At 45.4% G+C, this 27,816-nt stretch overlaps 2 protein-coding genes across 2 annotated transcripts in view; both read right to left on the bottom strand.

Annotated features, from left to right (window-relative positions):
• LOC138717113 (baculoviral IAP repeat-containing protein 5-like) overlaps positions 1–27,816 on the bottom strand; it is a 197,804-nt gene that overhangs the window by 100,046 nt on the left and 69,942 nt on the right. The window lies entirely within an intron of this gene.
• On the bottom strand, positions 581–27,816 carry DTD1 (D-aminoacyl-tRNA deacylase 1). Its single transcript, XM_069850377.1, has 6 exons — positions 27,704–27,816; positions 24,120–24,210; positions 21,947–22,182; positions 12,154–12,251; positions 3,107–3,283; positions 581–1,187 (listed from the first exon to the last, which is right to left on the bottom strand). Exons 1-5 carry the CDS (start codon positions 27,744–27,746, stop codon positions 3,128–3,130), a joined length of 624 nt encoding a protein of 207 aa, XP_069706478.1. The 5' UTR covers positions 27,747–27,816; the 3' UTR covers positions 581–1,187; positions 3,107–3,127.

The following is a 27,816-nucleotide window of genomic DNA, read 5'->3' as shown; positions in this document are numbered from 1 at the left end:
AACATTTCAATCTATCCTGGTTATTCACCATCCCTGTTTAAATGCTGGCTTTGCCAAATCTTTACTTCAGGTTCATGTACTTGAAAAAGTCAGGGTGGAGCTCTGAAACTCTCCTGTCCTGGTTTGACTGATACTTTACTAAACAAGCAGTTACAAGCAAAAAGCTACAAGGGAAAAGTTTAAATGCAGTCTTTCATCTCCCCTGAAACTTCCTTGGCTTTAACACCCACAGGAGAGCAGTTTCACAGCTGCTTCTCAGCTCTCGTTGTTTGCCAGCAGCTTCCAAATGCTATTCTGCCTCTGATGAATGGGACAGAAATGCCAGCAGGCTCATGATGCAGTTTGGGGAGCAGCTGCCGCAGCGTTTTGATGGCCACTATAAAGTACCTAAAGGACTCTGATGCAGTGGAAAGAGCAAAGGTATCAGGACAGCAACCTGACTTCCAGACTTTCAAAGAAGAGGGTACATTAGTGACTGTTGGTGTGTACGGGATGCTGGTTTCTTGGCTTGTTAATCCTCCTCAGTGTCACTCACGTTGTCGCACACTTGGGGAACGCAACACACAAACACCAACAGGCGTTCAGCTGGCATCATTTGTTTAATAAAGTCTTTTCTGTTCTTAAAAAAGTTTACAAGACAGATGTGTTCCACGTGATAAACGACTGGTGGTCGATCTTCCCTGTTAATAAGTTAATCCATGCAGAAAGACCGGACCACCTCACTTGGTTGAAGGTAGCAGCTGAACAACATACCAAAACCTACACAGATCTACACGCTGCCATGGGGACGGAGAGCACATGACACCACAGAGCGAGAATCAAAACACAAGCCTGCTTGGATAATTTCCAGAATTCAAGTGTAAGTTTAAGGAAAAAACCCTGATTTATCTTTGAAATGGAGTACTGAGAGTGAATGTTCCGCTACGATCTGCCTACAGTCACCCTTGACTCAGCAGTCATGTGAAAACACATACACAAAATGGTACAAGTCCTTGTCACTACTGACACTACACACTAACAACTGGATCTGATAGCATTGCTTTGGTTGTCCCAATACAGAATGATACAGGTTTCTAATGTCTTTGTTCTGTTTCCCCATTTTCCATTCTTTTCCAAAGTCGTAGAGTGGTGCTGAGGTGAATGTTGGATCTCTCTTCAAGAATCCAGTGTAGCTTTTGAATGAAAGACTGTGGAAGGGAAACAAAAAGGAATGTTACTATAGGCAGAGCAGGAATATAGCAGGATTTCTTCAAATTCCATAGGGAAAAGTATCTTTATGTATTGTCACGGCATGAAAATTAACACTAGGTTATCAGTGTACCGAGTTTTAGAAATGTTCAGCTCAAAATATTCGGCTCCCTGGATCTCCAGATGCACTTGGAAAGGTCAGACTGACCACAGCATCCTACAAGGCCTGCAAACCACTGCTCTTATTTCAACACACAACACAGAAACAGTGAGGGAAACCTTGCATTCCTGTAATACAGCAGCAAGGCCAAGAGCTGCTGAGAAATAGCACCTTCTCACTTTATTTTCTAGGAACACATTTTCCTTGTTGATGTGCCTGCTCATCTCCAGTATTAACACAGGAAGGTGCACCAAGCATGAAGAGAAGGAGAGCATGACTCCTGGGATTCCAGTTGGTGTAGAATATGACAATTTGCTTTGACAGCAGCCCAGTTAGTGAATGGAACTATTTTACGCAAGTCTTGAAGCTGCTCTGCATGAAGCTAGGGGGAAAAAAAAAAAAAACCCTGTGGACTTGAAAGTTTCTTTGATCCCTTTTTCAGGTCTATGTAAAACAAAGTAGCCTATTTCCAGAAATCTATTCAATGTTCTATGCAAATTCATTTATATTGGTACTACAGAGATTACAAATTTCTATAAACAGAAATCACCCCCTGATGTCTGAACACTAGGGAAATTCAGGGCTTACATTCAAAATAGAGCAACGTTCTGAGCAATGCATGATACCGAATTGTAGAAATCACCAACCAGACTGAACTGTAGGGACAGCAAAACAAGAGAAAGGTTAGAACTTAACTTTGCAGAGTTGTTAATAATTAAACTGCGTAGACAGCTCAAGGCTTCAGTCTGTAGATGAGGGAAATAATACTTTCCTGATCCCTGGAGCTGTTCAAGGCCAGGCTGGATGAGGCTTTGAGCAGTGCAATCCAGCAGAAGGTATCCCCATCCATAGCAGGGGGGTTGGTACTGGGTGGGCTTTAAGGTCCCTTCCAACCCAAACCTTCCTAGGATTCTATGACTGGACATGCTTGAAAGCTCAAAATCAGCCATGTAGCTTTTTTGAGGGAGGAGGGGAAAGGAACACTTGGAAATGTGTCCTGAAGACTTAAAAGTGGAAGAGTACGAGAAACACGTATCTACACATGAAGATAACCCATGAAAAATAACTCGGGTCTGTATTCAGACAGTCTAATTCAATTCACTCCAGTCCAGGCATGTCCTGCAGGTTAAGTGCCTCAAGAGAGAGGAAATCCCAGTTCTTATACTGAATTTGAGCAGGAAGTCTGTCTCTCTATACCTGGTCTAATGTTCTCGTTAGATGGGGAGGGTGCATGAAATAGCCTGTTATCAAGTCCTCCTCAGAAAGAACAGACCATGCTAGGAAGCTGCAATTCTGGCCTGTCTCCAACTTCTGAAATGCTTTCCACTTCCATGGCTGGGGATGGCATGTTATTTGGGGATTACAAATGGTGTGGCTGTTCCAGAGTGACCTGCCTGCTAGGTAAAGACGGAGAGAACAGCACAACTATGCATCTCCACTCTGAAGAAAGCAAAGTGGGATTCTGAGTTAAGAGTCCTAAGACCAACATTTTAGATTTTCCAAGTCTGCCTGGAAACAGCCATGCTAGGCTGGACTCACAGATGCACACCTGCAGCCAGGCACACAGCTGGGAAGAGGCTTTCACCTGCTCCTACATTCTGGGATACTGACTGACAACAGAAGCAGGGGTTACACGCAGGCACGATAACCATAATTTCACCTTTCAGCACTCCCAAAAATAATCTCTGTGTGTGCTGCTTCAAGGTTAAAGACTGCCAGGCAGGAGGACACAGCTTTAGAGGAGTAGAAAAGCCAAACCTGAGGCCTGCTTTGGATGAGTTAAGGCTCTCTTTCCGAAGACACATCTCCTTCTGCTCCACTGCTGGCGCTGGGGTCATCCTTGTTACGGGGCGCATTTCTTTCTCTACTTGATTCGGAGGGCACCTTGGTTCTGATCTTCTCTTTCCTTTGTTGCTGTTTTTCAAGTTTTGTCAGCTATTCACAAAGTAAGGAGAGTAAGAAAACACTTCAGGGAATAAAATAATTTCAGAAGACCATTTGTAAAATATCATAAATGTGAGCATAAAACCTGTAGTTCTGATTCACAACATCAACACATGCATCAATGAAAGAGGAAAGGAAAAAAAAAGCCCAAGATTTAGATTTTCAGGAATTTGGAGAAAACAGTTAATTATCACCATATATGATAATCCATACATGATCATCACCATACATACTATACACGATCATCCTTGAGTATAAAAGAGAAGGGCACATATTCCAAGGATTATCCTCTTATTTCCAGTGTTCTTTCTCTGCCCAACACAATCAGCAAACATAGAAACGAATAAAATACAAGGACCAGAAGGGGGAGCTGGATTCCACCAAACTGCTTTTGTTTTGCACGTTAAGCGGCAGTTTTGTGTTTCAACAGACGTGTCCCAAGAGTATCCATCCAGCACACAACAATAAATTCATTTTATTCTTTATTCAGAGAAAGAGACTTACGAGCTTTAGCATCACCTAGGATATCAAATAAGCATTTCAAGTCAGCTTGGACAAAACTCTTGGCTAACACTGCCTTAACCCTCAGCTAACACTTCTGTGCCACCTTCTCAGCAGCAACACTTTCAGCACTACTAAGAGTAAAACAAAGTCACAAATAGCTGCCACTTTGACATCCCGTTCCCATACTCAGAGATGCAGGCTGCAATAAGTCTGGGGGACACGGAATACCAATAGGTGTTTAAAGCCCCACACTTTGTGCAGTTTATCCATCTGGATAACGTCTGTATTTTCTCTACTGCTTCCACAGCCTCCCCAAGATAAAGCATATCAGCCATAAATCATAATTTCATGGCAAGTTCTCTTCTGAGGTGAAATCATCACAGAATGAAATGAGCTAGATTATGTGTGTCAATTCTGAACTAGATGGACTCATGGACAGGCTCAGAGAGCTGGGCTTGTTCAGCCTGGAGAAGGCTGTGGGGAGACCTTATAGCAGCCTTCCAGTACTGAAAAGGGCTGCAGGAAAGCTGGGAACAGCCTTTTTAGCAAGGCCTATTGTGACAGGACAAGAAGTAATGGTTTTAAAATAAGGCAGGTTCATTTACAATCTAAGCTCCAAGTCAGTAAGAGCTGAGAGCACAGACTGCAGAGCCTTGGGAAGAAGCACAGCATCCCCTTGTCCCTTTTCCCCTCCTCAAACACCTCCACATATATACTTCGGGCCTAGCACAGAACACTCTTAGCTGGCTGTTTCAAAACTAAAAATGGTTTACTTTCACTATGTGAAACAACATAGTACGGTGCATGTGTTTGTTGAGCGTGATCCCGTCCTCAAGTCACACGCACAGATGTTACAAATACAGTGGGCATGATGCAGGCAATATTTTAACTCCAGCACCCAAGAGCACACACAGCCCTCTTCTTCCAACAAGCCTATATACACAGCACAGGAATGTTAAACGTAACAGAGAGAGTGAGGGCATCTGCAGGAAGGGAAACAAAAGTTTATAAGCTCCCGCTGTTAAAGGTACTCAACCTTACTTAATGACACTCCCATGGTCTCTGTGTAGCTGGGTTTTATTTTTGCAAATAGTACTGAGATCATCCCGATGCTGAAATCAGAAATGGGGTTTCAGTGCTCTTCATGGTACAATGCTTTACCAGAGGAGGGCAGGAGCACTGCATTAACTGTGGGCTCCCAAGATCTGAAACCACGGTTCCTAGGTTTCAAAACATAGATTCGTCATTTAAACAACTCAGTGAGCAGGCAGTGCATACTCATCACTCCTTGCCGGCCCTCAAAGCAGCAGTCAGTAACTGCAAAGTACCCGCAACGGTGAACCAAACCACAACCAAACCTGCTGCAACCACACTGTAGACAGATCATCATAGAACCATAGAATGGGTTGGGTTGGAAGGGACTTTAAAGATCATCCAGTTCCAGCTCCCCTGCCACTGGCAGGGACACCTCCCACTTGATCGCGGTGCTCAAAGCCTCATCAAACCAGGTCTTGAACACCTCCAATGATCTGGATGAAGGGATTGAATGTACCTCCAATGATCTGGATGAAGGGATTGAATGTACCTCTAGTGGTTTGTGGACACTAAGCTGGGAGGAAGTGTTGATCTGCTTGAGAGCAGGAAGGCTCTACAGAGTGATTTGGACAGGCTGGACCGATGGGCTGAGACCAACGGTGTGAGGTTTAACAAGGCCAAGTGCAGAGTCCCACACTGAGGACACAACAACCCCATGCAGCGCTACAGACCTGGGGAAGAGTGGCTGGAAAGCTGCCTGGCAGAGAAGGGCCTAGGGGTGCTGGCTGACAGCTGACTGAACACGAGCCAGCAGTGTGCCCAAGTGGCCAAGAAGGCCTCAAGCTGTGTCAGGGGAGGTTCAGATTGGACATTAGGAAAAATTTCTTCACGAAAAGGGTTATCAAGCACTGGAATAGGCTGCCCAGGGAGGTGACTGAGTCATCATCCCTGGAGGTGTTTGAAAGATGGGTAGATGAAGTGCTTAGGGATATGATTTAACAGAGGACAGGTACGGTTGGTCTTGATGATCTCAAGAGTTTTTTCCAACCTAGTGACTATGATTCTATGATATCGAAATTATTTTTTTTCCTGTGAGGGTGGTGAGGCACTGTCCCAGGTTGCCCAGAGAAGTCGTGGATGCCTCATCCCTGGAGGTGTTCAAGGCCAGGCTGGATGGGGCTTTGAGAAACCTGGCAGGGGGGTTGGAACTGAATGGTCTTTAAGGTCCCTTCCAACTCAAACCATTCCATGATTCTATGAAATGTTCTAACTGAAAAGTGATAGACAAGTTAAAATTTGAGGTGTGGGGTTTCTCCACAGAGTTTCAGCAGAGAAATCACTTTTGGCTACACAGTTATAAGGAGTTTCTTAATAAACAATAGAATAATAGAATATTTATAAATAATAGAATATTTATCCAGAATTCATTTAATGGATTTTCTCTAATCAAGATCCCATCCTGTTTAAAAATGAAAGTTACTTAAATGTCAGTCTAGAGAAGTTCCTCTCTCATTCAAAACAATGGCATTTCCAAGGGGCTTTCCATTATTATTTATTCCTTCTATCAACCAGGCATATGCACACTGCTTTACAGCACTATACATACAGGCTTCTTAACAAAGACCTGCTCCAATGCTTTTGTTCTTCTTGCCCCTCCAATCTTTTGAGTTGGTACCATGTCACCTCCCCAGGCACCTCTTCCTGCTCCATTTCTGCCTGGCTACTTCTACAAGCTACAAATCCCTACAAATAAACCGAAGTACATCTCCCTCAATTCTCGGAACATAGGGCGCTGCTAACCTGATCTCAGCAATGAATAGAGCAAACTGCATCAAGTCAGCACAGAAATCTGCTACACTTTCAGTGCTGACCTCTGTAATTATTTATATGGAAGCATGGAAGCTCAAAAGGAATTAGCCAAAATGGCTTCATCAGTTAAGGCTGGAAGCGACACTTGTGATTTGTACTAGAACATTAGGTAAAGTCCTTCTGCTTTCTGCATCACAGCCGAGAGTGAAGAGAAACACTCATTCCACCCTCACTCCCAAGGTCTATGCAGGAAACAGTCACTGTTACTGAACCCAGCAGAATCATCATGTGCAAATATTAACCTTCTCCTGTTTTATGCCTTTTGGGTTCACATTTCTCATCCAGTTTATAGAATCATAGAATCACAGAATCACTAAGGTTGGAAAAGACCTCTAAGATCATCCAGTCCAACCATCATCCCAACACTAAACCTCAACTCATCAGCCCAACTCAGCCTCTTCTTCTCCAGGTCAAACAGCCTCAGTTCCCTCAGCTGCTACTCATAACCCTTGTGCTCCAGACTCCTCCCCAGCTCTGTTCCCCTCCTCTGGACATGGGTCAGCAGCTCAATGTCCTCCTTGTACTGAGGTACAGTTTCTACTCTGTGGCTTTATTTTGCCTTTCAAGCACAACTCCTTGTACATCAGACTTACCAAAAAAGTGCTTTTGAAGTTCAACTAAATGCCACCTATTTCTTCTTTTTCTATTATTTTACTCACATGTCCAGAATCCCCCAAATTGACAAGTCTTCAGGCAAAGGCCCAGCAACCACCAACACTTGCTGGTGTAAGGATCAACTGACCCCCTTCATACTGCCAAATCATTTGCTTACTGTTAAATTAGAGCACAGGGGAACTGAACAGTTCACAACAAATTAAACTGTAGTGGCTTCCTCTTACTGGGGTTTCACAAACAGCAAGGATATTCTCTTAATTTTATACACACACATATATATTTTTTGCCTGAGGATGACATTGTTTTATTATTTTTTTCTTAATTAATTCTGTAAGTGACTTACTTCTACCTCTATACCACAGGGAACATAAAAATACATTTGCATTAATTAATCCAAATTTTTTTTACTAATTACATTGCCAAGGAACTATAAAGATCAGATCACCAATTACAACCACAGACAATTCCTCAAAAGATGTCAAATCCGATGACACAAAAGAGCTCTTCATTAGCAATTGTTTGTCTAATCTCTCTCTGTTAACATCACGTTAAACACTGCAGGATGGAGCTAACACAGAAAGCAGAAAGATAAACCCACACCATCTCTAAGCTGTCATTCCCATCCTACAAGCAAATCAGCAGACTGTATGACAGCAAAAAAAAAAAAAAAGCAACAGGTGGGGAAAAGGGAAGAGAATGACAAAATTAAATTGGTTCTTCCCCATCACACATCTTGTATGATGGGTGAGAGATGATGGCGCATGTCAAACAATATTGGCAGCGGGTGCTTCAGAGTGTCAGGAAGAGCAGCGCCTCTGACTGTGTGTGTTAAGGTCCCAATACAAGCTACAAAAGACATCCAGTTACACTTAAAAGAGCTGCCAGTTTTCAAGTAAATGGGGTTCTTTGAAACATGGTGGAGATTAAATTCTTTGTGGGTCCAAAGTGTGCATGGCTGGACTGCTTTATTGGTATTTCTGCCACTGTAAGAGCTCGGCCATTTCTGTGACAAAGAAGAATCTCTCACATCAGGTCTCACAGTGAGATGGAACTCAGGATGGCTCAGGAAGCAAGTGTGGTCAACACATGGCAGACAGGAAGCAAGTAAACTTACATTATTCATTCTCACACACAGAATGGCCAGTACCCACTCGGACTGCCCATGTAAGGATTCTGACCTCTTTTTCACAGAGTCCAGGACCAGGCTCAGTAAGAAGATACCTGGTGTAACCTTACCTTAGGACAAAGGGCAGTGCTCTGAGCACATCCTGCACAAGAAGCCTCAGCTTTGCTGATGAAATGAGGTTTGATGAGGAAAGGAAGGCAATCAGCAAGTGAGACTGAAGCAGAAACAGACATTCACATTAAACAAAGATTTCATGCCAGAAAAAGTTTGAAAACCACCATCCTTCCCAGACTTCAGCCCATGTTATGGCCACCAGGAATGTAGGGTCAGATGGGAAAAGCAGGCAACTGTGCACTGGAAAGGCAAAATCCTTAAAGAGCCAACACTGTCCAAGAAAGAGATGGAACCTTGCAGAATCCTGCATGCCCTGATGATTCTTCTTGGGCTACTTGACACCTACACAGGACAGCAGGGGCAAAAGCTCTCTCAGTGCTCTCCATTTCAGGCAGAAACTGCACCATGCCATTCTTCAGTGATCCACCGACCCTTATTCCAGTGATTCCCACCAACTGCTTGAGTACTAAAGACTGGTCAACAGTTTTGCCCCAGAAACCAAAACACCACGGGGCTCCCTCTCATAGTCGCAGGCAGCAGAACAGCTCGCTACCATTGATCCTGTCACAACACCCTCCCTGCGGGCTATGATAAATGCTGCTACACACAGGATACAGGCACATGCACCTAAATATGGCACCTGAAAACAGTGGGCCACAACACTTTTGAGGGTGAATGAACAGTTCACAGGGGACATCAAAGCACACCATTTCTCTTCCATTCAGCTTTCTGCAGACTATTTCCCAGGTAAATCAGGCAGCAGTTCAATCCGTGCAGCTGGGGATGTTTACCTCTCCAAGCAGTTCTCACTCCAAAGGCAGAGCTCCTCCTCCTAATTATGCATAGTTTGTGCTGAGAACAGTTTGTGCTAAAGCTGTGAGGGTACAGAAAGCAAGCCCAAGAGCAGATGTAGTTCTTTCAGGGGCTAAAACATCACACAAGGACACAGAAGAGAATTCGGAGGTAGAACAAAACTAACTCCAAACCAAGATACCTTAGCTACTTAAGGCAACAAGTGACACCTCCCTAGGCTTCCCCATGCCCTTTTCCCATTAGACTCCAAACAACTTTAGTGTGATATTTTGAGACATGCAAAATTCACACTAATTACAGATACCAGTTGCACTGTGATTATCACAGAACCCATATAGAGGCTTTAAAAGAGCAGTTACAAACACAGCTGGCTGGCTGAAAACCCCAAATATCTGACTTTTAATTCAGAAGGATGATGGTCAAATGATGCTTTAAGGACAGATGCCATCAGCAAAGTGATTTTATCTTGCTGGTCAACTTGTAGGATCACTGGCCACAGGACAAACTGCAGCTACAAAGACTAAACAGACTAGACTAGACCACACTAGACTCATTCCAGTCAGAAGGGACCGTCTAGTCCAGCTGCCTGATCACTTAAGAGCTGACCAGAAGTTAAAGCACATATTAACAGTTTTGTCCAAGTGCCTCTTAAACACGGGCAGGCTTCGGGCATCAACCACCTCTCTAAGGAGCCTGTTCCAGGGTTAGACCATCCTCTCAGTAAAGAAATGCTTCCTAATGTCCAGTCTAAACCTCCCCTGGCACAGCTGTAAACCACTCCCCTGCATCCTATCACTGGATATCAGGGAGAAGAGACCAGTACCTCCCTTCCCTATTCTCCTCCTCAGGAACGAGGTCACACCTAAGCCTCCTTTTTCCAAACTAGACAAGCCCAAAGTCTTCAGCCACTCCACACAGGACATTCCCTCCAGCCCTTCCACTAGCTTCACTGCCCTCCTATGGACGCATTCAAGGACCTTCACATCCTTCTTAACTTGTGAGGCCCAAAACTGCACACAGCACTCAACATGAGGCCACAACAACGTTCAATACAGCAGGATAATCACTCATCTCTTTTACCAGCTGTTTGTACTGTGTTTGATGCACCCCAGGTTGAAGTTTGCCCTCTTGGCCGACAGGGCACTGCTGACCTATACTGAGCTGCTGCCAGCTAGTAGCCCCAGATCCCTTCTGCAGGGCTGCTCTTCAACCACTCCTCTCCCAGTCTAACCTTGTAACCAGTGTTAGATCATCCCAGACGCAGAATCCTGCATTTGTTCTTGTTAAAATTTCGTGCCATTGATGATTGCCCAGCTCTCAAATCTATCTGGATTCTGGATAGATTGAAGCTACAAAGCATCCTGTCCCTCAGGAGACTCGACAGCACCTCCCGTGTTGGTATCATCAGCAGACTGGCTCATGGTGCATTCAGCTCCTGCATCTACATCACTGATAAATGTATCAAACAGGACTGGCCCAAGAATTGTGCCCTGAGGAACCCCACTGGTGACAGGTCATCAGCCAGATGTAGCCCCATTCACTACAACTCTTTGAGCCCAACCATTCAGCCAGTTCTTCAACCAGCAAAACATGAACCAGTTCATAGTGCAATTGGCCAACTTGTCCAGAAGGATGTTGTGAGGTACAGTATCAAAAGCCTAACTGAAACCCAAAAAAATCACACCCATCACCTCCCCTTCCCCCTCTATGTGGATGACCTTATTATAGAAGCCAGGGAGGGTCTTTTTACAAGGGTGTGTATTTATGGGACAAGGGGGATTGATTTTAAATTGGAAGGGGGAAGATTTAGATTAGACATGAGGAAGAAATTCTTCACGATGAGGGTGGTGAGGCACAGGTTGGAACAGGTTGGAACAGGATAGGCTTAGAGGTCCCTTCCAACCCAAACCATTCTATGATTCTAGAAAGATATCAAATCAGTTAGACAGGACTTTCCCATTGTGAACCTGTGTTGACAGTGCTTAATGGCTGCATTGTCCTTTAAAAGTCTTTCAACAGCACACAGTATAATCTTCTCCATGATTTTTCCAAGTCCCGAGGTTAGATTAACAGCTCTGTAGTTTCCAGGTTTTTCCCTTATGCCCTTCTTATAAACTCGAATAACAATTTTAACAAGGTTAAGTGAAGTGTTACACAAACAGGGTTGGTGTAGCTTCACTGGCAATAATGATCTCTCCCCCTTCTCTTCCATTCTGGAAAAGTTGGTCACTGTTGCTTTTAGAGAATGAGAAAGCGTCATCATTGCAGCTGGTTTTCAGTGTGGCCTGTGCTGTTCCTCAGCAGAGCTAACTCCTCTCCGCTCCAGATTTAAATTCAGGACATAAAATTGCTCTTCTCTTGTTTCTGAGTAAGAGCCAGCTCTCCAGCAAATTGCTGTGCCCAGCCACCCACACATAAAAGCCCCTAAATGTCAAGAAACTTCACTAAAAAAAAAAGTTGGGGAGGTGTGCAGGTCCAGACACATTAAAAACATAATCATTGAGTCCTGATTAAACAGCAGCTGTAACGATGAGCAAGAATAAACTCTAAAAAGCTGGTTTGCATTAAACATGCATGACACTTACCAGGACAGCAAGCAGCTATTGACTGGCCAGGCGATTGAAGAAAATATTGCAATTACTTAATCTTTCAGAGGCTTCACAAGAAGCAGGTCATCATAGCCAAGGAAAGCTAGACTGCTTCCTTAAGAGGAATGCTACAAATTCTCCAAGGAGGTATGGCTTATACATCCACCCTCTCCAGATGGACCCTCCAGCTCACTTACCTGTTTAGGGTCAATGGTGGCAGCCGGGGACTCCAGTTCTATTGTTACAGGACCATCATTCTGGATGTGTACCTGCATATAGGCACCAAACTTGCCGTCTGAAAAGGGAAGAGACCAGAAATGCTGAGGCTTCTTGAAAGGATAACAAGTACCACATCTTTCTCAAATGTGCTACTAAAAAGGGGGAAAAAATACATACAAGGACAGGCAAGTAATGAAGTGCAGAAAGCTACAGAGGAAAACACTGCTGGTGTGCACCCAGACCTGTGGTCTGACTCTCAGTATGCAGCTCAGCATAGCAACGTCCACAAAACAAAACAAGTCCACAGATAATGCTGCAATTAAAGAAGTGTGGCCAGCAGGTTGAGGGAGGTGACTCTCCTCCTCCACTCTGCTCTCGTGAGACTCCACCTGGAGTACTGTGTCCAGTTCTAGAATTAGAAAGATATGGTACTGTTGGAACAGATCCAGAAAAGGCCACGAAGATTATCAGTGGGCTGGAGCACCTCTGCTAAGAGGACAGGCTGAGAAAGTTGGGCTTGTTCAGCCTGGAGAAGAGAAGGCTGCAGGGAGACCTTAGAGCAGCCTCCAGTACCTGAAGGCCTAAAAGAAAGCTAGGGAGGGACTTTTTACAGGGGAACGTAGTGGTAGGATGAAGGGGAAGGGCTTTAAATTGGAAGGGGGAAGATTTAGATTAGACATTAAGAAGAAATTCTTCACAATGGTGAGGCCATGGCACAGGTTGCCCAGGGAAGTTGTGGATGCCTCCTCCCTTGAAGTGTTCAAGGCCAGGTTGTATGGGACCTTGAGCAGCCTGGTCTAGTGGAAGGTGTCCCTGCACATGGCAGGAGGGTTGAAACTGGATGATCTTTAAGGTCTCTTCCAATCTAAAGCATTCTAGGATAATGAAGGTGCTCGCAGTCCATGATGGGCAGGATAACTCTCAAAGGCAGAAGAGGAAATCCAGAAGACTGGAACAGCCTAGCCTAGGGACCCAGTCCAACTAACTAGTTGAACTTCTTAAGAAACCTTTTGTATGGGCAAAAGACAAAAAGATTCAAAGTCTGTTCTGAAGCATTTGAAACTGAATGCTCTACAATATGGGATGCAGGTGTACAACTCCAAAATTACTGTAGCAGATTGGGACTATGTTCTACGTTCCCATCACCTCGTGAGCTAGAGCTATGAACTCTGGCAAAGCCAAAATCAATAGCTTTTCACACGAGTCTACTGGCAGTGCTGCAGCAGCCACAGAAAGGTTCCTGGACGGACCACTGAAGAGTCACAGCAACAGAAACACTAAAGGGAAAGGGGAAAGAGCATAATTCAAGGAAGTATTTCTATGAAATGTGATTTACTGAACAAAGAGCTGCAAAATCTTACCAGCTGCACTCCTCAGACATTTTCCGCCCCGGCAGAAAATGAGTGCCCAGTGTCCCAGCTCACAGTCTCTACTCGGGCTCCTTTGATCCAACTGATCACACATACACACCTACATTGAGCCACTTGCATATACATCAACATAAATACATTCAGCACTCACAGAAACACAGAACACAGGAACCTACAGGCCTCCCTGAATCATGCACTGGCTGATCAGGATGAAGGTCCATTTGTGGGAAATATGTACATATATACAATGCGGACCCTTTAGACCACAGATCATAAAATTATTGAGGTCAGAAAAGATCTGTAAGATCACCCAATCCAACCGTCAGCCCAACACCACCATGCATACTAAACCATGTCATGAAGTGCCACGTCTACTCACTTTTTTAACACCTCCAGGGAGGGTGACTCCACCACTTCCCTGGGCAGCCTGTCCCCATGCTTCACCACTCTTTCAGTAAAGAAATTTTTCCTAATATTCAACCTAAACCTCCCCTGGCACAACTTGAGGCCATTTCCTGTCATCCTATCACCTGTTACCTTGGAGAAGAAACCAGCACCCACCTCACTACAACCACCTTTCAGGCAGTTGTAGAGAGCAACGAGGTCTCCCGTCAACCTCCATAGTAATATCGCATAGTAAGTCTTGTCCAATCCTGAAATGTCTCCTCCTGCACATGTCCCTTGGCAGTGACCCTGTCAGTCTGAACTCTGCTCTGTAGAGCGACACCTGGACAACAGGACTGAGGGTACCCCAGGACAGCCTTGGGAGGGGCCTCAACAGTGATCTTCTGAGTCCAGACTGGGTTCCTCTGCCTGCCTCTGTGCTGTTATGCGTGTATGCAGACCAGTTTTGCATCACACAGCCTAACAAGAACTAGGAATAGAAAATATTAATCCATCTGACAATTCTGCTGCAAGGTCAGTTCCACCTGGAGGAAGTGGACAACTAAGGCTGCAGTGGCGTCAAGGAACGGCTCATCCAAAGGCACTGGCACATTAACAGTGACTGCTTTAAAAAGATGCAGCTGACTTGAGTGGGTAAATTGGGTAAGCAGAGATACCATGAGGCTGTCGGTATTCCAGGAAAGGTGTGCCCTGAATTGGTAAATCAAGTAATTAGAAACATCTTGAGGCTGTCGTCATTCCAGGAATGGATCAGGTGCCCTGAATGGCACTTGACAGTGCAGAAGAAAAGCATTACTAAATAATTACAGGAAATTTACAAGACAAAGTATTACAAACAAAATAAAAAGAAATTAAAAAGATCTGTTCTTATTTTATAAGTTTGAAGGGGTCTGGAACGTGTAACGGGTCCCACTGAGAAAAGATTTCACAGCAATCAAAGAACTAGTGATTATAATTTTCCAGCATAGTTTTTAAAACCTTTGCTACACCTGATAGATGAGAACCTGCAGCAAAAACACAAGTAGTTTTTCCCTAAGCATGTAGCTTATGGCTTCACTGACGAATCCTGCAGACACACACTTTTAGAGGTGCCTATAAATGACTCTGAGTTGAAAAATGAAAGCTTGAAGAACACTTGCTTCTGGTGAGCTGTACCTGCACATCTGGTCTCCCTACTGTAATGTGAGAGGGTCTCCTAGAAAGCAAACATCAAGTACAGCACAGGAATTGTTTCCCACGCAGAAACAGACATTTCTGTATCTGATAAGCAGAATAAAACACGACTCTACCTCTATGTAGACCAGGAGGGAAAGATCTACTCTCATGCTTTGAAAGTGACCATGTTACTTCTTTAGGAAGATGAAGCTGACCTTAACTGAGCTGCTGCTCCTAGGAAGGCAGTTGTTATATGGGAAAAGATGTACCCATATGCTGATCACATCAACCAGTCAAAACTAACACATCTCTTTAACAAAACAGTAAACACAAAATACCAGCTCAAACTGTACATTAGTGGGAGCACAACTTCTCAAACAGCTCTCTGCATATCGCATCACCCCTGTGCTGTGCTTTACTCACAGAACAGGACTGCATCTTGCACCTTCCATACATGTATGGACCTGGAAACAAAGTAAATCTCACAAGCCCCTTTCTTCAAGGGGTTAAAATGATTGAGTATGCTCCCACCTTTACTAAAACACTCAGTGCATTCCCACAGCACAAGCACGTTCTATGTTGTTTTGGCATCGGAAATACTGTCATAGAATCATAGAATGACCAGACGGGAAAAGACCTCTTGGATCATCGAGTTCAACTATTCCTATCAACCACAAAACCATGTCCCTGAGCACCTCGTCTACCCATCTTTTAAATACCTCCAGGGATCGGGACTCAACCACCTCCCTGGGCAGCCTGTTCCAGTGCCCAATGACCCTTTCCGTGAAAAGTTTTTTCCTGATGTCCAGCCTAAACCTCCCCTGGCAGAGCTCGAGGCCATTCCCCCTCATCCTGTCCCCTGTCACTTGGGAGAAGAGGCCAGCACCCTCCTCTCTATGACCTCCTTTCAGGTAGTTGTAGAGAGCAATGAGGTCTCCCCTCAGCCTCCTCTTCTCTAGGCTAAACAACCCCAGTTCCCTCAGCTGCTACTCGTAAGACTTGTTCTCCAGCCCCTTCACCAGCTTCATTGCTCTTCTCTGGACTCGCTCCAGAGCCTCAACATCCTTCTTGTGGTGAGGGGCCCAGAGCTGAACACAGCATTCAAGGTGCGGTCTCACCAGTGCTGAGTACAGAGGGAGAATAACCTCCCTGGACCCATATCAGCTCTCTTTCTCTGAAAGACAGGAAAGGCCTCAGTGCCTTGCAACCGCCACGATATAAAAGGCAGTGAGTTTCAGTCTCAACAACCTCATTCTGTCAAAGCGTTTAAAAAGCCAACTGAAGAACTTCCTCACATTCCAAAAACTCTGTATTGGTCTTAATCCAAAATGTCTTGTGGACCACCACACAACCTCATCTTCAAGCTTTGAAACTACTGCAAGGTGATGTCCTTAGAGGCAGCTGCCATGTTCCCTTATCACAAACCAACATGTCCTGTAGTTCCAGGACTATGGTCCCAGAACAGTATGAGCTTTCCTCATGGGACACCCCTAGATCTTTCTTCTGGCGGCTCCCTTACACAACAAAACCAAAGGGCTGCTGCAGTCCACTGGTCATCATAGCTGTGTTCAAGAAGTGGCCTCACTATAACACAGCTTTTCCCTCCACAGCTTCAGGGTCTGATCATGCACAAAAGAACAAGGGAAAGCTAAAACCTAGTTTCACAAGTTCTTCTTAAATCAATACTCAATTCCTCTTTAGGAAAACATGCTGCTTCAGCAGACTCTCCCCCAGTGCTGCCTTCCTCCCCTCATCCCAGTGGCTACCATAGCTGCAGTACACAGCAATTCACATAACCTTTCAGAGAAGGCACTTTTCACTTGTGTGTTACAGTTCCCTGAAGAGGTAAGCTGAGAGACAAGCCTGACTCCTCTAAAACAGCCCACTTCCTATCCATGGTACCACTCCATTTTGCATCAATCTAAGAGCACATCGGCTGGAACACATTGCCTTTGTGGTGCTCAAGCAGACAGGCTGCACGGGAGCTGGTTCTTCTACTCTTAAACACAATTTCTGAAACTCTGATTCAGAAAAAACCCTCTTCGGCACAGGCCTGCAAAGAAACTGAAGACATCACCTCTTCCACCTCTCTGTCAAGAGTCTGTCTGGATCGCTTTTCATGTTCCAGTCAGAAGGAAAGAAGGAGAAGGAAAATACCTTCCTTGGATGTTGCTTGTTACCCTAGCAGCTCCAGGCGAAGCTATCACAAGACCCTGTATTGTCTATGAGAGACACCAGCAACTTACCCTTCAACACTATTTCTTCCCTTGCTTTTCATACTCTTTAGTGCATTAAGCACCTTTCCCCACTTTAATACTTCTTGACTGGTAAATCACCTCCTTGCAACACCCTCTGCAATAAAACAGCATGGTACAAGTAAAATTAAAGTGACAAGTTTATTCCACTGGGCACCCATCTCTTCCAATTCCTTTTCACTTAGAAACTGGCACGCATATCTTCCTCAGGGGCAAAGAAGATCATTATCCGAGGGGAGAAAGACAAGGCATATCTGAGATGTAAAGACTTGAAAATGAAATGTTAATTTACTTGCAGAATATTTTTGGACATATCTCAAGCCTTGAGACCTAGAAACTTCATGCTGGTTTTATTCAGGAGTTACTTCTAAGCTTGCCTGCTTGCAAAGTTGTTCCTAATTAACTCCATGCAGGTACTCTTGCTCTAGATAAGAGCACTTATTCCAAAGTGAGAACACTCAGGAAGGGAATTCATCGAGAGAAAATAATTTGCATCAAACCTTTATCTGATTTAAACTCCTCCTTGTGGAAACAGTCCTCCTATATTTACCCAGTCACTGCTATTACAGGAGAGACATTCCACACTCCTTGCCATGCTAATCCTTACTGTCTCAGAAGACGAAATCCACATTAAAGATAGACAGCGAAGGCCCAGACAAACAAGGAGAAGCCTTGGCAGGCCTACTTCTTGGATATTAGCTTGCACAGCAGAGTCCTCAGACCTGCATTCACCAGCTCCACTCCTCAGAGTGCAGTGAGGTGTTTAAGTATTAATTTCACAACAAGAAAGCACTCTGAAGAAAGACACGCAAGGATTTATGATGCAACCTCCTCTTTCCTAGACATCTGCAGTCTTAAGCCAGCAGTGTGCCCAAGTGGCCAAGACAGCCAACAGCATCCTGGCTTGGATCAGTCACGGTGTGGCCAGCAGGATGAGGAAAGGGATTGTCCTCCTGTACTCGGCGCTGATGAGGCTGCACCTCAAATTCTGGGTTCAATTTTGGGCCCCTCACTACAGGAAAAACATTGAGGGGCTGGAGTGTGCCCAGAGGAGGGGAACAGAGATGGGGAAGGGTCTGGTGAACAGGGGTCCTGGGAGCAGCTGAGGGAAGTGGAGCTGTTTAGTCTGGAGAAGAAGAGGCAGAGGGGTGACCTCATCACCTTCTACAGCTCCTGGAAAGGAAGTTGTAGCAAGGTGGGTGCTGATCTCTTCTCCCAAGTAACAAGCGACAGGATGAGAGGAAACAGCCCCAATTGCACCAGAGGGGAGTTAAACTGGATATTAGGAAAAATTATTTACTTAAAGAGTGGTGAAGCATTGCCACAGGCTGCCCAGGGAAGTGGTGGAGTCTCCATCCCTAGAGTTGTTAAAAAATCATGTAGATGTGGCACTTTGGGACATACTTTAATAGGCACGGTGATGCTGAGTTGATGGTTGGACTGAATGAGCTTAAGAGGTCTTTTCCAGCCTTAATGATTTTATGATTAAACTAACAGCTGTAGCTCTGAGCCTTCTCCAAGATTTTGTTTGTTATATGTCCCCTTGCTTTAGGTGTGAGAGATGGTTTGCGCTTCTCTTTGAGGAACATTTACCATTCCAAGTTCCTAGTTGGCATGCTGCAGATAGACTAGATACCAGATGGAGGAGCTGCCTGCCCAGCACCTACAACAGTGGCACACATAGCAGCTCAACTTCCAACAGCCATAAAATATAAAGACTGGAAAACACATGGCTCTTCGGCAATACAAGAAGACATTTATTGATTTGTCTTCATCTCAGCTACACAAACTCCACTCTAAATGATTAAATTAGGCCTCTGAAAAGCATCAAGCAATCTGTAAGACTGAAGGGAAGGGCATCTACAGCAATCCAGAGAATCAGACTTCAATCTCCCACTAACTAGAGTCTTGTGTGTGTGTGTGTACGCATAGGCTGAGTATGGATTTTGAAGACAGAAGACAGAATCTCTTGCTGTTACACTAAGCTTATTTTAAGATCACAGTGTTCCTTCCCAGGGTCCTCCCATCACCCTTTCTAACACTGCAGCATGTAGAACTGCACCTAGCAACGCAGGTTTCGAGCTCCTCGGGACTTTTTTGGGAATTTCAGGGTAATTCAGTATATTCACATGCCACACTAGATCACAGCAAAGGTGTTACAGTTTCACAAAGTTACCCTTACACTCAAGCAGTCCTGCTCTCACACGGCCTGCCAACACATAAAGGCCCTGTGCTCTACCACACCTCAGCTCAAGGAAACTGTAAACTCTGCTCATGCCAGTACAGGACTTAGCCTGCTATCTCTGAAATCATCAAGCTTCAGAAACTTTGCATGCACGAAACTAAAGAAAGAAAACAAGTAAACAAACAAAAAACCACTGGCAAAGCAATTGGCACAACAGAAACTCCAATCATAAGAGCCTAACAGGCTTGGATGCAGCACAATGTAGGCTGGCACAGCTTAAACAGAAAGTAAAATTACAAATTTGGAGGTGATTCCAGTGCCGCCAGCAGTTCCAAGTGCATGCGTTCACAGACACAATAGAACAGGCAGTCACTCACGGCTTTCTAAATCTACAGTTTATAAATCTAAAAAAAAGGCAGAAGTGAAGCTCTTTTTGCAGGAAGCATTGGTAAACAAGTGCCAAATTATGGGCGCTTAACAGCAGTGGCAATTTATTCCAGCTGCAGATCTGCTGTTCACTGAAAAGTTCAAAAAGCTGCTGTCAAAATGTAAACCGATCAAAAGTATTTCAGAAAAAAGCATCTTCCAAAGCCCAAGAATAAAGATGTAAATATATAGAGATACATCAATTTTTCCACATCTTACTTAAGTGAGAGAAGAAGGTCCATCATTGCTTTTAGTTTACCAGGACATAAGGGCCCAACTAAATCAAACCTCACCAGAGCAAATCTGACTCTTGTTGACTTCCCATCAGTTTCAGAGGCACAGGAATCATAGAATGGTTTGGGTTGGAAAGAACCTTAAAACCCATGCAGTTCCAATTCCTGCCACGGGCAGGGAAGCCTTCCACTGTATCAGGTTGCTCAATGCCTCATCCAACCTGGCCTTGAACCCCTCCAGGGATGGGGCAGCCACAGCTTCTCTGGGCAACCTGAGCCAGTGCATCGTGACCATCACAAGAAAACATTTCTTCCTAAGACCTCATCTAAATCTCCCCTCCTTCAGCCTAAAACCGCTCTCCCTCATCCTATTCCTGCACTCCCTGATAAAGAGCCCCCATCCAGCTTTCCTGTAGGCTTAACAAAGTTGAGTTGCACCAAGGGAAATTTAGACTGGATATTAGGAAAGATCTCTCCACAGAAAGGGTTGGCAGCCTGTTCCAATGCTTGACAAAGGAAGTGGTGTAGTCACCATCCCTGGATGTACTTAAAAGATGTGGAAACGTGGCATTTAGAGACGTGGTTTAGTGGTGGGCTTGGCAGTGCCAGGTTTACAGTTAGGCTTGATGATCTGAAAGGTTTTTTCCAACCTAAACGATTCTGTGATTCTAAAGACTCAAAAAGCACATACTCTAAATTCATTAGAACATAAGTTTTCTATGTTACAGACCAAACAGCACGCAGGGAAAGGGTATCAAAACTACAGTCTTTATCATCAGCAAATGCTGATTGGAAGGACACATCAAGCTACTGGAAAGCTGACACAAGATGGAAATTCTGTGTGTGCATTTCACTGCGCCTCCATGAAAAATACTAGGAAAGCACTAATTATCTTAATCTACAGTCAATACGGAAATTAGCCTTTAAATCTTTCCACAGCTACCAGTTTTCTGCCTTTTTCTTCTTTTTGTCCTCATAAGGAAACTGAAGTTGACCATCATCTTTAATAGTACCCATTTAAAAATCAGTGTTTTCTAGACAGTTGTCTTCTGTGCAAGTGCATCAAAAATTCAAGTCTAAATGTGAAAATTGCCAGAAAGCAAACAGAAAAGATGAAAGCGGACAGGGCACAAATGCCACGGGAACCTAGACATTTTCTGGTAAAGAGAAAACCATTACATACATTTCGTAGAGTGGAGAAAAGAGAGTCTAAATCAAATGCTGTTCTCCAGGAGCATATAACACCTCCAGCTGTCATCACTATCATTTGACAGAACACAAAACTGAAGTGACAGACAGAGCTACACCATCCATCACACACCAGCAATGCCTTTGAGCCTGCCTAACCTCATGTCTCAGAAAAAACACTCCTCCTGGCTTAATTGAGCTACACAGCAGCACAAAGCATCCAGCCTTTGAGGGAGCCTGACCCCAGAACTTGTTCTCATGGCTGCAGCCTCACTGGGTCGCATTATAGATCCAGTAACAATACAAGAATATCTGCATTTCAAACCATTCCAGAGGAACTCTAGGAAATAGCTTGGCTACAGGAAAAATGGAGTGACCAGCCCGCCAGGCTGCAAGTGAAAATACCACAATATGCCCTCATCTGCTGCACAAAGACAGCGACTTGTCAACACAGACAGAAAATCACAGAAAAAAGGAAGTAACGACCAAGGAAGAGCACACATATACAAGGTCCACTGGTCACACCAAGAGCCTTGCCAGCCTTTTGCCCTTACCTTTAATAAGTTCTGGTTTGTAGGCTTTCCTTAGCTGCTCAAGGAAGTTGTTATAAAAACTCTCCGCTTGCTCTGTGGGCATTGCCATGTGGTAGTCAGGCTTGTTTCCTTTCAGGATGCACTGGAGAGTAAATTGGCTGACGCACAACACTTCGTACTGTTTATCCATCACACTTTTGGACCAGTGCTTCCCACTTTCATCTTCAAATACTCGCAAGTTCAAGATCTTTCGGACCCTAAGAAGAGAAAAATATAATTCCTCAGTTGTCCCATGCAGTATCAACAGGTACCAGGTAATGCCTACCACACAGGGAGAGATAAAAAGGAAGGCAGTTGAACATCTATTCTGCTTTCACATAACAAGATATCCTTTTCCTTCCTAAGCCACAGGAGCCTTGTCCCATTAGGCAGAGCCATAACCACGAAAGCCCTTACACAAAACGTTGTCAGAGCATTAACATCATCATTTTAAATAATATATCAGGACAGAATAACTGCAAGTTATAGGGCGACATAAAAACAGCAAGGAAAGTAAGAATTTTACTATGTGAATTTATGCATTGCAATGTTACTTAACATGTAAATAGTTTTGAGAATTTTAATCCTCCCACTGCACTGGGAAATCACCCTCAGTGTGAAATGAGATCATCCTCAACTATGGGTGCTTCCAAACATGATTCACATATACTCATCCAGCTGTGTCACCTAGCGCTCTTCCCAGACCAGGTCCCACAGGCCAGAGGAGGACAGGGCTTTTCATCAGAATGACAGGAGGCGGCCAGGGAACAGTGCAGAACTGCAGGTGGCAGCGAAGTGGTGACTGGGACTTGTTTGCAGTTGTATTAAGGCTGATTTTTTTGACTGCAGGGAAAACAGATGGATTTGAATCCTCAAAGAGGACAAGGAGCAAGTGGATCCTGGAAAGCAGCAGGGAGACTTGCAACCCGGCCTATGGCTGGACTTTGATTGATAACATAACTGTATGCATGCCGCTCTCCTGTCTTTGCTTTCTTCTTTTAGCTGCTACAAATCTGCAGCCTCTAGAAACAAGGGAGCATATCAAGCACAAAGCATTTTGATTTGCTTAAACCATCACTACTACCATGTTTTAATGATAAAGATGTTTGTCGTTTCATTTATAGGATTGTTAAACTTTCCTTTTAAGCTGCTTTTTTTCATTTATTTTTTTCAGAAGCTGGCTTCCTGCCTCCCTGCTGTCCGCCATACCAACTTGGCGCTGAGAGCACAGTCATTACGGATCAACCACCTGCAATATTCAGAAGCATCTTCCACATTCACCAAGGTAGGAATGAGAAAGAACAATACAGCTTAGGAGGCAAACAGTAAGGCAAACCAATGGAGCATCCCATAATAAAAACAACTTGAGCTTTGTTGCAGTTCTGTAGAAGTTCCACATGTTTATGTGAGATTTGTGCTGACCTTTAGTTCACATCCCCACTCTCTGCTTTCTCTTCCACATCTTCTTAGGGTTTTTTTCACCCTCACTCACATACTCCTCTCTTAACTACTTGAGCCTTTTCTTAACAGCAAGTAGCTTTGTTACCTGTTTTTTCTGTGCCTTCAAAAGAACTGAGGTCAGCCCTAGAACAATGAACAGTTGGAAGGGGACAGAAGAAGCCCCTGGAGAACTCCCTCTGGCACGTGTATGCTGGCTGAATCGCAGTATTTTGTGGCTGTGGAACAGATGGCCAGAGCCAGACCTCTGGGCTGCCAAAACCAATTCACCTTCCCAGAAAAGTAACTCACGAGACCATCCAGCCTTTTGAGAGAGCAAAACTGCTCAGTGGAAGCTGAAATGAGAGCTTGTTTCTGACACAGCCCATCCCTGGAGGATGGAGTTCTTCAGGGTGAATTCATACAGTAAAAATGACAGACACTTAAAAAAGGGAGATCAGAAACACACAACACATTGATTCTTCCTTTTTGAATCTGCTCTGGATAAAAAAACACAGAGACAGGGAATGAAAACAGATTTTTCTCAATGGAACATAATTCTAAATAAGAAACTTTTATTTCAAGTAAAATCTGAAGAGGAACTAAGGGGCAAATCTGGGTTTCCCAACAGAGGCATGCTGTTTGTTTGGCTGCTGCAGATTCAGTCTCAGAAATGCACAAAGCAAAAGCACAAAGCAGAAGGAAATACAGGACTTACATGTGCTCCAGCTCTCTCTGCGTGTCTTCCAAAGAAATGCCCAGCAACACACAGAGGCCTCGTCCTATTGAACTGATCTGTTCACCACCCACTGCGGAAGAGGGGAAAAGAAAAGCAAGGGTAAATGCACTGTCCTGTTTTACAACCCAGGAAAGTACCAACTTCAGCTGGCAACTATGCAACCATCACAGAAAACATCACCCTAAACACTGCTTCTGTGTCTTGTTTGTTAGAGAGTAAAGATCACATAGAAGCCTTCTTTCAAAAGCCTTCCCAACATTAGGACTTATTTGTGAAGTCCTAGATCAAGATGTATTTCAAAACACCATATAAAGATTTTTCACTACAACTGGATCAGACGTGCTACTCAGAGAGGTGGTGGAACTCTCTCCAGTCCTCATAAAAAATACCACCAAGCTGATAAAGAATCATAGAATTCTAGAAAGGTTTGAGTTGAAAGGGACCTTAGGACCCATCCAGTTCTAATCCCCCTGCCAAGAGCAGGGACACCTTCCACTAGATCAGATTGTTCAAAGCCTCATCCAGCCTGGCCTTGAACACCTCCAGGGATGGGGCATCCATGACCTCTCTGAGCAACCTGTACCAGTCCCTCAACACACTCACAAGAAAGCATTTCTTCCTATGATCTCATCTCAATCTCCACTCTTTCAGCTTAAAACCATGCCCCCCGCCCTCCATGCTATCCCTACACTCCCTGATAAAGAGCCCCTCCACAGCCTCCCTGGAGCCCCTTTCAGTACTGGAAGGCTGCTCTAAGGTCTCCCCAGAGCTTTCTCTTCTCCAGGCTGAACAAACTCAACTCTCTCAGCCTGTCCTCGTATGGGAGGTGCTCCACCCTCACCTTCATGGCCTCCTCTGGACTCACCCTAACAGCCCCATGCTCTTCCTGTGCTGAAGACCCCAGATCTGAACACAGGGCTCCAGGTAAATGTGTTATGAGTAAGTGTGTATCAATAAGCGTACTTGATTTCTCAACTCTATAACTCCCTATATAGTTTACACAAGTTGTGGAAACATGATTTCTATTCAATATCATCTTTATGGACTTTCTGAAACAAGACTTTGAACAAGCTGCAGATTCTACCCGCCTAGCTGGGAACACAACATCTTTAATGACATTTACAATGAAACAAAAACCATGCACTGCATTTTCCTAAGAAATTTATCAAATTATCTTAATTTAATTGAATTATCTTAATTTAAGTTATCTTAATATGGTTGAGTCTGTGATGACCGCAGTAGGTTTTAAATGAGGTCTTAAAACTGAGACAAGCACCAACTACCCAATTGTTAAAACTACATCCAAGCTTATGCAGGTGGGAGAAAAAAGCCCCAAACATCTTTTAAAAGGAAAGCAGAGCAGGCACCAATGGAATCCGAAGGTTCGTGCCTGCACAACAGTGGCCAGACCTTGACTATTCCCAATGGCCAGAAACAAAAGGGCAAAAACAGGGTGAACTGGTCCCAAAAACTCTTCCTTTCCAAACAATCTGGAAAAAAGCCCTTCAGCTCAGGAATCTATCCTCCTGCTAAGCACAGCACCTACTAAGCACAGCACTACCTCTCTCACAGAGGGACATCTCAAACTATAACAGTCAGAAACAGCACAGAATCATAGCAAGTCTTGAGTTGGAAGGAACCCACAATGGTCATAAAGTCCAGCTACTGTCCCTACACAGGACACCCCAACATCCACACCATGTGCCTGAGGACATCGCCCAAACACTTCTGGAATATTGTCAGCCTTGGCACTGTGACTGCTTCCCTGGGGAGCTGTTCCAGTGCTCCACCACCCTTTGGGTGAAGAGCTTTTTCCTAAAATCCAACCTAACCCACCTCTGATACATCTTTCTGCCATTCCCTCAGGTCAAGAGAGAAGAGATCAACGCCTACCCCACCACCTTCCTTTGAGGAAGTGAGGAAGCTGCAGATGGCCCCTGAAGCGTGGCAGTAAGTCAGCCACAATCCCAGCGCTGAGGGAGCCTGACCACTATTGTACCCACATTCCAGCCGTGCACAAAAGCTGTGCTCCTTACTTATCCACAGGCACGCTCTTCCAGTACTCACTGACCACATGCATGCAAGCAAAAGCTATTTATTTAACGTGCAGGCCATCCCAAGCCTCACAGCAGGCACATGCAAACTACTTGGAATTTTAAGTATCCTTAAGTTCCAACCAGGGCAACAGCAAAGACATACCATCTGGATACACCGTTCCAACCAGTAGCTAAGCAAGCATCAGGGCTACCACTGGCTTTCTTGATGCAGGCAAGCAGCACACAGCAGTGACCGGGACAGCACTGCTGGCATGTGGAAGCAGCACGGGAAGGTGGGTCGCGCTGCACTGCCAAGAGCCTGCAATGCATGTGAGACACGGAGGAAGGCAAGGAGGCTCCACTGACCCACACTAGCAACGTGAAATGGCAATGGGGACAGCCCTGCCAAGCGATGCAAGGAGATCACTGCGATTACAGCACCAGCGCAGCGAGCCAGGCAAGGAAGCGGCTCTCATTATAAGGCATCACCGAGAAATCACAGGAGAAGGCAACTGGGACAGCAGTGGGGACCCACATCTGCAGTAACAGCAATGGGGACAGCCCGGCAAGCAATTCAAGGACAGCACTGCAGTTATAGCGCTAGCACAGCAAGACAGGCAAGGAGGAGGCTCTCATTACAGAGACAACACCAGCAAAGCAAAGGAAAAGGTGACTGGGATGCCATGAGGAACATACAGAAAGAATGCAAGGAGATGCCTGCAACTGTAGTGGTGGAACACGCACGCCACGCGGGCAGGCAGTTCCACAGCACACGCAAGCAATCCATGAAGCTGTCTCGGATTATAGTGCCACGTGCTCCAACCAGGGGAGAAAGGGATCCGAACTACACTGCTGACAGACAAAAGCAAGGCAAGGAGGCAACTGGGACCGCGGTGCCAGCGTGCAAAAGCCCAGCAAGAAGGCTCCATAGATCCACACCAGCAACAGGACACGGTAATGGGGACAGGTCTGGCAACACAGACAGGTGATGGAAGGAGATGGCTGCGATTACAGCGCAGCAAAATAGGCAAGGAGGCAGCTCTCGTTATAAGGCAACACCCGTAAACCACGGGAGAAAGCAACTGGGAGGGCACTGGGGACCCACACCTGCCGCAACAGCAATGGGGACAGCCCTGACAACACGGGCGAACTATGCAAGGAGCTCGCTGCAAAACCAGTCAGCAAAGCGGGCAAATAGGCGGCTCTCATTACAGAGACAAGACCAGCCAATGACGGGAGAAGGCAGCTGGGACGGCACTGGGGACCCAGCCCGGCAGCAACAGCCACAGGGACGGCCCTGACAGCACAGGCAAGCAGTGCACGGAGATCACCGCGATCGCGGCGCCAGAGCAGCGAGCCGGGCGAGGAGGCGCCTCCCGCAGCAGCAGCGGCCCCGGCAAATCACAGGAGGGCGCCGGGGACGGGGCAGCACGGCCGGGGGCCGCGGGGCCGGCGCCGGGAAGGCCCGGCCGGTGGAAGGAGGAGGCGGTGCGGCCCTTCTCAGCCCTCCCCGAGCGGCACACTGACCTGTGACGCTGGCCTGGGCCACCCGCTGCACGATCGCCTTCATCGTGGCGCCGCCGCGCAGCGCAGGCCCCGGCGCCGCCGCCGCTTCCGGGATGGAACGGGGACCGGGGCAG

This window comes from Phaenicophaeus curvirostris, chromosome 2 (genome assembly GCF_032191515.1).
Source record: "Phaenicophaeus curvirostris isolate KB17595 chromosome 2, BPBGC_Pcur_1.0, whole genome shotgun sequence".
Taxonomy (NCBI): Eukaryota; Metazoa; Chordata; class Aves; order Cuculiformes; family Cuculidae; genus Phaenicophaeus; species Phaenicophaeus curvirostris.
This window is presented reverse-complemented; position numbering and strand designations above follow the sequence as displayed.